Source organism: Populus alba, chromosome 1 (genome assembly GCF_005239225.2).
Source record: "Populus alba chromosome 1, ASM523922v2, whole genome shotgun sequence".
NCBI classification, from domain to species: domain Eukaryota; kingdom Viridiplantae; phylum Streptophyta; class Magnoliopsida; order Malpighiales; family Salicaceae; genus Populus; species Populus alba.
In genome coordinates, this window is record NC_133284.1 from 36,502,388 (window position 1) to 36,511,826 (window position 9,439).

At 34.1% G+C, this 9,439-nt stretch overlaps 1 protein-coding gene across 1 annotated transcript; it reads left to right on the forward strand.

Annotated features, from left to right (window-relative positions):
• Window positions 1–313: 313 nt before the first annotated feature.
• LOC118055279 (uncharacterized) lies at window positions 314–5,991 on the forward strand. Its single transcript, XM_073405283.1, has 5 exons — window positions 314–555; window positions 650–778; window positions 1,546–1,745; window positions 4,307–4,536; window positions 5,463–5,991. Exons 2-5 carry the CDS (start codon window positions 687–689, stop codon window positions 5,739–5,741), a joined length of 801 nt encoding a protein of 266 aa, XP_073261384.1. The 5' UTR covers window positions 314–555; window positions 650–686; the 3' UTR covers window positions 5,742–5,991.
• Window positions 5,992–9,439: the final 3,448 nt, after the last annotated feature.

Here is a 9,439-nt window from a genome sequence, read left to right on the forward strand (position 1 = left end):
ATTAATTAATCACGTCGCACATTCTTCACAATTTTCAGAACTTGGATTTCCTAGCATTATTAATACTGCCACACTAGCGGTTGTTGAGGCAGTGCCATGTCACGTGACACTATCATCCATTGCACGTGCAAATAGGACACCCTTATTTATTTTAACAACGTGAAAACTGAAAACTGAAAAGAATGTGATGTCCCATTCCTCTATTCTTTCACTGTACTGCAAAAGAAACTACAGTTGCTGTTTCTATTTCTATTTATTCGACCACAAATTTTTTCCCCTTTTTTCTAATTAAAAAAATAAATGAATAATAAAATAAAATAAATCTATACAATTTTACACTATTTTTTTTTTCTGATCTTAACTACCTCCATGTTTCCTGTGTAAACAGTGACAGACACTGCCATCGCAAAATTTTGCTCCAGCACAGATATATAAATATATAAATGACAACTCGTGGCCGAAAGAGATCTGAGGTCCAAAGCACATAACATTCATTTGACGAGACGACGTCTTTCTTTTTTCTTACCTTCATTCAATTAGTTTTTTTTTTGTCAGGTACCGTCTGTGATAGATAATTCATTTCTTCTTTTTTTACTTGAATTGTGTGTGTTTAGGTTCATGAATTTGTTCTTTGTTTTTGTTATTGATAGGGTTTGTATTGAAATTTGAAGTTGGAAAATTGGAGAATGGGAAGTGGCGTGAAGAAAGTGTTGCTTACTTCAAATGGAGATGAGATTTCGCAGAATATCGCGTTTCATTTGGTTAAACAAGGATGCAGGTTGAGTTTCTGTTCTTCTTTTTTTAATTGAATTTCTTAGTGTCAATTTTTTTTCCTGGGAGCGAAGCTAGACAAGGACAACGAAAGGAAATGCCACCAAATTATAGTTTCAGTCTTTCAAAGGAAATGACAGAAAATGGATTTTTTCTTTCCTTCTTTTTTACTGGTTTTGAAATGAAAGGTTTTTTATTTTTTAAGACAAATGAGAATTTTTTTAAAAAAAAAATTTCTGCAAGTTTCTTTGCGTTTTTGGTTGGCCAAGGATGTAGTTTAAGGTTCAGTTTTATGAATTTTATAGTTTCATTGATTTGTTGTTTGGTTTCTGAGAAAAGGGAGGAAATGGCAGAAAAAAGGTTTCAGGTATTGAATACTGCTTTTCAATTGTGTTTGGTTTCTGAGAAAAGAGAAGGAAAAGAAGGAAATGGATTTTTTATTTTCGGGCGGGGAAAGCTGGATATGTTTTGGATTCTTTATAATTTTCTAATCAGTTTCACTTGTTTTTTGGTTAATGAAATCCACAGTTTGAACAGTACCTTTTAAGTAATATTCCCGCGTGTTCTACAGACAAAAATGGAATCCTGGCCGTCTACAATCTACAATTGACAGTTGATTTTTTATTATGCTTAGAAAAACAAAGCAAAGACATTTAAAAAAATAAATAAAAGACAGTTAATGTACTTTTCTTTGTTCAATTTTATATTCAGATAACAATCCAACTAGATTGGTTGGTTTATTGAATAATATGTTATTTGGTGATGTATGATCAGGTTGGTTTTGATGGGAAATGAAAAGGGTTTAAGGAGTATCGGTGAGAAGATAACAGGTGCAATCAAAGGTGCTTTGCCAGTGGAGGTAGTGGAAATGGATATGGAAGAGGAAAGTGAGGCAAGTTTTGAAGAGGCAGTGGACAGGGCATGTGGGATTTTGGGGAATTTAGATGCTTTTGTGCATTGCTATACATATGAAGGTAATTTTGTCTCTCTTTCCATCTTTCTCCACGGTGTAGATAATACTTTTATCTTGTTTGGTTGATTATCTGTGTATTGTGTCTTCGTCTATTCTATTCTTTGCTTCCATTGAATTTCCTGTTCCACTAGGTGGAATTTGAACCATAACTTCCTAGTTTTCTGGGTGTTACTTGGAGTTTTTAATTTGAAAAAGAATTAGAGAGACTAGGAAAGTCAGGTCATAAGTTCGATCTTTTGTTCTGTCATCATTCATGAGTGATTCAATATTTTTTTGTTTTCTTGGATGGTAGTGACTGATTGACTACGATTTGGAACTTATATTGTAATGGATCATAGCTAAAACACTAAGGCAATATTTGGTATTTGACTTTGTGTTGAACTTTGTTTTGTGAACTGCATCTGTTTTCGTTAAACCTGCATCTGATAATAGATTTTAGTGTTGATACTTTACCAGAAGTCAGCATATTTTGGACCCTTTCTTGCACATTCATTTTTAATGTAACTGCAACCCAATACCAAATGAATTCTAAAAGTACCGATGAAACCATATTGAAACTCATGTCCTGTTCATTTTGAACTTCAAGTTACCATTGGAGTATTGAAGGAATTGTCAAAGCTTAATGGCAATACAGGAAAGGACATTAGTAGAGTTATTACAATCAAATATTGTATTTGGTGCCATAATAATCATTCAATTTATTTCTTAAGAAGTTGACAAGGAAGAGACGCACATGAGTCATAATGTTTAGAAAGGAACAAGCATTGCTACAATTGAATTGGAGCAGTGCTTGCCCTTTTCCTCTGCCATTAATTTCATCAGACCTACTACACAGGTTACTCTTTCAACTGGAAGATAGACGTGAGATTCTTGACTTTGTGCATGCAGGATTAATGCATAGAGCTATGGTGTTGGCAGTAGTTTTGGTATCTAGAATAGTAATATTGCAAGTAGGATAGTTGTGATTCAGGGTGGTGGCAACAAAAATTACTATGAGTTGGAAGTGTTGAGAAATACAAGGGTGGAAGAATAAGAAATTAAACACTCTTGTTATATTTGGGAAAACACAGGCACTTTGCACATTGAAAATATAGAAATGAAAAATTGCTCAGAAATTCTATCAGCAACTCGTACAAAGTTGAACACAAACTTGCTTAATTTTCTGTTCACTCACCATCCATCACGCGCAGAAGGAACACACTCACATATGTAATGTAGCATTCATATTTTTAGCACCCCACAAAATCTGAACCCAGGTTCCCTATGTATACTAGCATATAATGTCTAAAGTGAAAGGAAGTATTAGATATTCCCATTGTGGAACCTCACCATGATACCTATTTGTGGAACCCACTTTCTGGTGAGTGGAGGAGTACTCCAGGAGGACTGAATAATTGTTGTTAAAGTGCTCCCTTATAATGTTGGTTATACCAATTATAGCTCAACAGTATTCTTACAAAGTAACAATGGGTGAGGTATCGAGTTCGAATCCATCCCTCTGTCAGCCATTTCTAATATAAAAAGAGATATCAGTTACGAGACAGCTGGTAGAGAAATTGTACACTTCTAGTCTAATTGGTCTCTTGTACTATTGGTTGCCTTGTGCTTCATGGTTGGCTCAGTCTCTAATGTCATTGGTGGAGACACCAACTCTACGAATTAAAGACAGGTATCAGTTGAACTATGTTGCAATGGCCAGCTGTGATAGTTTGTAAATTCGACAATGAAACAAAGTTGCAGACAATGGATTGAGAGCCGCTTTGAACAAAGTTGTACATTTATCTCCACATCCAGCTGTGCCTTAGGAACCGGATTTATGTCACTGACTTATGTTAGTATAAAATGCTTGGTTCATTTGTGTGTGGGGTCTAAAATGTGAGAGCTGCATATATGGGAGTTGAGTTGAGAGGTGTGCTCTATGTGTGTTTATAAGATAAGGGGGCTCCACTTTCCATATAAGAGTTATAGGCAGTAAGAGTAGATAATACCTTATGTATTTGTGAGCATTTTGTGTATGATCTTTGTATTGTGTTGTAGTATTATAAACATGTGCTTTATTCTTTTCCCCCCCTCCACCCTTGTGTTTCTCAACAGAAAGAATAGTATCATATATGCTGTACACATACTGTTCTATTGTAGCTTGGTTAGCTTAGGTTATACTGGGAACGTATGTTAGCATCTTCTAAGAAATGTGGAATCTGAAATTATCAAACCATTATTCTCCTTCGTAGCATGTTTTTCTTCTTGGTTCAGTAGAAGGCCTGCTCTTGAATCCCTTTATATCCATCCTGTAGCTTAACCTCTGGCCTCTTCACCTGGGACTCTCTTCTTTGCTATGTCAATGCTAAATAAATAGCTCTTCTTTCTTGGAGTGGACTGTGGAGATGACGGGATAGAAAATGGGAAAGACTTAAAGTCACATTTTTGTTTTTTTTTTCCTTCAATTTCTTGTTTCCCTTCAACATTATCAGTTTGATGAATTTGTTATACTGAGGTTTGTGAAATGAAGCTGGAACTTGGAAGCAAGAAAGTGAATTTATTACTTCTAATTTTGTGCTACAGGAAAGATTCAAGAACCTCTGCAAGTAACAGAACATGAGTTCAAAAAAATAGTGAAAATAAATTTTATGGCTCCATGGTTTCTGCTAAAGGCTGTTGGAAAAAAAATGCGGGACTATAATTCAGGAGGCTCCATTATATTCTTGACCTCAATAATTGGTGCTGAGAGAGGACTGTATCCAGGGGCTGCTGCATATGGTTCATGTTCAGCAGGAATACAGCAATTAGTTAGAGTAAGTGAATCAATTAGTATTTAATCTTATTTATTTTTGTGTGTTCACAGTTCTGTTAGGGTCCTAGGCCATGCATGCTCACTATCTTAAGGATACAAGTAAGATAAACCCTAGCAAACACCTTGAATTCCTGAAGCCTGTGCCTTGACCCGCCTTTGCATTTGCTATACATCTGCATTTAGCAGTAACGATGGAGTTTCTGGTTGTTTTTGTTTGTGTTCATGTCATGCCTTATTCTCTTTTTGCATCTGCGATATAAAGAAATTAATGCATGGTGAGAAGTGGTCTGGTGTGAAGAGGAAGGTGTTCCTGTGTTAGGATGATCAAGACCAGGAATGCTGGTTGAGGTGGTAAGGAAAGGGATAATGAAAATAAATTCAATGGTAGACTTTGTGTTGGATGATAATAATGGCTAATATCATACAATTTTTCTGGATAAGATTGGTTTCATTACACTATTAGGAATTAGATTGCTTTCTTCAATGAATAATTTATCAAAGAAGCCTCCTGTCAATACAGATGGATTGGTTTAGCTTTCTGTAACATTGTTCTGGATAGCCAAATTGGTTTATTTCGCTGGCTTTCCTAAATAAAAACTTTCGAATGGCAAAACAGAATTCAAGTGGGACACAACTAATTGGAATAATTGAATCCATTTTGTCAGTCTAGGATCAAGGTAATGAATATAACATCATCTGTCTTCTTCTGACACGTCATATGTATGCAAGTCATGCGAAGTCGGGTTACAGCTGCATTGAATGGGCACTCAAGGTTTTGCTTTCAAGCATCTTTTGAGTTCAATCTTGAGCAATGACATGGAACATAAATGGTTTACATTTCATCACACTATTGATGCAATGTTATTTTTGTCATATCATGAAAGAACATAATTGTCTTACACCAGCATTTCTGGTTATTGTTTCCAGCATTCAGCTATGGAGATAGGAACGTACAAGATCAGGGTTAACGGAATCGCTCGTGGTTTGCACCTAGAAGATGCATATCCTGTTTCAGAAGGGAAGGAGAGGGCAGAGAAGCTTGTGAAAGAGGTAGTGCCGATGCAGAGATGGCTTGATGCCAAGAAGGATGTAGCATCAACTGTCATCTACTTAATCAGTGATGGTTCAAGATACATGACTGGGACAACCATATTTCTTGACGGGGGGCAGTCCTTGACAAGGCCTAGGATGCGCTCATACATGTAGGAGTTACTTCTGGTGCAAAACCTGGAGCAAGAAGGGAATCATGGGCTGATCCAATCAATCAGTTTTTCGAAGGGAAAGACATGTCCTCAGGGATTTGTGACTGCTTGGTCGTCTGCGGCCTGTCAAAAGTATGTCAGCGAAGCAGCTGATTATTTATGTTTCTTATAAAAAAAGACTAGTCTTCTAAGTATATTCTGAACTAGCTGTCATTCTTAACATTAATTCATTAGTAATTCCCATTTTCATAACATCTCTTGCTCTCCTCTCAAGGCCACCTTGTAAACTTGAAGTGAATGACGTAAAAGGGATCAATGACAAAGTGATTTTCTTTTGGTTCTGTCCCCACGGATGCCTTAACTGGCTAAGAACTGTACCACAGCTAGGCTCAGAAACGATGGACAAATTCTGGTAATGACTAATTCGACCATCAAGAATTTTCTCTATGGATCATTGACAGATAGCTTGAGTTGGGACCCAAACTCGACTTCTTGGTTTTCTTTTTGCACTACAAGCCAATCAGTGTCGCTGCATCACATTATTGATACATGACAGTAGTAATCTTGAACTAGTTTATGCACATCAAAACAAAATTTTGGGCTGGTTCTTAGGCAGACCAACCTAATCCAGGTTGCTGCACCAACAATTTCTTGTAATCTTCTGTATTGGATCCCGACATGAGATGATAAATGCACGAGCAAATCACTTTTGACCTTTGGAGTTTGAATTTAAACTTAATTTTTTATGCCTCTAATCGATTGGACTTTGAGGTCACGCCTTGGAATCCTGGAATAACAGTTAGTGTGCGAGATAATAATACACTAAAGGCTCCATGATCCATACTTTCTCGGTAGAACAACTCATAATCTTTATCATCTTCAAATTTTCAAAGACGGTCTGGTGAAGAGGCCAATCGGCTATCTGATGTCGATATTCTGTCTACTTTCAGATCAGGGAATGATTAAAGAAGACTAATTTGTACCACCCTCGTGAAATTTCAACCGCCCTTCGAATAGGCGGCACTGTACACGAGCATTAAGATCAAAATGAACAAAGAACATCTTTTGTATAGACAAGATGACAATGATGATCATCTCTGAAATTTAGAGGCAGCCAATGAGGCAAGCACCAGTCCATTTCACCATTACAGGTTAATTGCTGCTTCAATCAAGCTCTAACGAAATGCATGTGCAAGTCTTCTTGGCCATCACTCAGATCTCATGATACCATTGGATATCGCAACCCAGACAGCAGTGCTGTACTGTACAGAGTGGAAAATTTCCAAACCTAATCCCTACGTCCTTGTCACTTCGCGCTGTAAAATTTACCGCAGAACCAATTACGCCACGGTTGTTTTTCAACAATGGCAGCTGTTCCTTGGAGTCAGTAGGGGAGCTAGAGTACCATGTGTGCGGGTAATAATTAATACCTTAGAAAACTATATAAATTGCCATGTAGTATATGTCATAATTGTAAAGGACTTGTTTGACAATCATAAAACATCAGGACCAAAATGTACATGTACGTTTGTGTGTATGTGAATGTATCGTTTCCCTTAAGATTTTTCTCATCACAATTGAAGTTCTTAGCTATGTAGAGCATGCTTGTACATCTGTATTTCTTTTTATAAAATGATGGGAATTTGAGATGTCAATTATTTTACTATTAAAAAAATTAATTTAACTCAATAATTTAAGTTGTTAGATGAGAACTCAAAATATAATTTATATTATTTTTTAACAAATTCTTCAAGTAAAAACACTTTAAATACTTAATTTTTATCAAATAAATAAAAATAATAAGATTAAAATTCATGACCACTTGATCATCAAAGCGTTGATATCATGTTAAAGAACCATCTTTTCCCAATAACTTAAGCTATTAGGTGAGATATCAAAATATGATTTGTATTATTCTCTAACAAATACTTTAATTTCTTATATTAAACTAACACACCTTATTTTATATTTTTTACTAAAAATAATACAAATGCTTTTGGAAATTAGAGTATATGTATTTGCTAGGATATAAATTTGGAATGGTGACTTTAATCTAGTATATAAAAAATAATAATAACATATGTGTTATGACATTTATTAATGGATAACGTATTTTATTTAGAATACAAAATAGTATTTTATTACGTTGATGCAAAATAGGTATTTGAAAATTTATTAATGAAGGCACAAATACAATACCATTTTCAATGAAATTTCCAAATGTTGATTTTCTTTGCTAGAATTTGTAGCATTGCACGCTCATAGATGAGCTGAGGTTACCATGTAAAGGGCAAGCAGGCCGCACTACCAGACCCATTGATGAAAGACTCCTTGCAAACCATTAAAAACTTTGAGAACGTTTGGTAACAATAAGATGTTAAATTTTTTTTTTTTTGATCAACACAAAAAACAAGTAAACAAGAAAAAATCAATTAAAAACACCTAACTAGGAGGGAAAACTGATTAAATTAATTTTGAAAATTATTAAATAGACTTTGTTCAGTTTGTTTTTTGATTTCAAAAAAGTAAATCCATTAAACCGAACAAAATAAAATATCTTTATAAAGAAAAGATATAAATACTAAATCCTTACCGGTTAACTTAACCCTAAAATAATTCTCCATTTCACCTCATCAATCACAACTAGAGAAACCAAACCATTTTTCTCGTTCTTGTTTTTCCATCTCTCTTGATTGTGTGCAACTTCTCTCGGTCTCACTTTACAATAGCCAAACCAAACCCATTTCTTATATCTCCAGAATGGTGATCCTGGCTGAGATCATCTAGTTTTTCCCCTGAACTTAAGGATATTTCTACTGGAAAAAAAATAAAACTTCATAAATATTAAAAATTAAAATATACAAATTTGATTTGAGATTTTCTTGTTCTTATAGTTATTTCTAATATACTTGGATTAGACAATTAACATGGTACTTTTAATTATAATTATGTTTTGCACAACATGTTTAATTTCCAAATTACATTATTAGATTTATAAATATATATGATTTTATTTTTATCTGGTGTAGAAAGTGGTTGTTGTCCTCTAATATTAGATTGATATGTGTTTATTATAACTTGTAAATATGATTTTTATATGACTTTTCAAACTTTGGGTTTGAATCTCCAAGTGGAATATGCATTTTTTGTCATGAATAGTGGCAAATAGATGTTGTCTACGGTAAAGAGTTCAACAATTGAAGGTGGTTAAAATGTCAAGGTGGGATTCTAGAATCTATTTTCAACTATTTTATTTTACATGAAACACCCTAAAAATCTTAATAAATTCATTGCTAATCTTAAAACATATTTTAATCATTGGTTAAAAACAAAAGGTTAAATTGAATAAAAATATTTGAGCATCAATCCATTTTTTTTCAGTAAAATAAGAGTTTCAAAACACCTCAATTGCATTTTTTTCTTTTCAAGTAAAATCTATTGACATCAATATTAATTATATTTTTTTGTTGGAATGCGGCCAATAAATAACTTTTTCTTTTTTTATTTATAATTTTCTCTCTCATTTCTTAAACCTAGGAGTTGAAATATATATAAATAAAATAAAGTTTAAGATATAAATAAAAAGTTTAAAATTAAAGTAAGAAAAAATAAGTAAACAAAGAATTTTTGTAAGAAAATGAATTTTTCCGTGCAAACTTGAGAAAAGCCCTCCTGTTTTTTTGTTTTATTCTGCCACCATTT

What these genes read in the sequence shown, in the direction of transcription:
- LOC118055279 (XM_073405283.1), top strand. Translation starts at nt 687, where the DNA reads ATGGGAAGTGGCGTGAAGAAAGTGTTGCTTACTTCAAATGGAGATGAG. An exon ending in GCATTGCTATACATATGAAG is followed by an intron (nt 1,746 to 4,306) that starts GTAATTTTGTCT and finishes TTTGTGCTACAG; the next exon opens with GAAAGATTCAAGAACCTCTG. An exon ending in GAATACAGCAATTAGTTAGA is followed by an intron (nt 4,537 to 5,462) that starts GTAAGTGAATCA and finishes TATTGTTTCCAG; the next exon opens with CATTCAGCTATGGAGATAGG.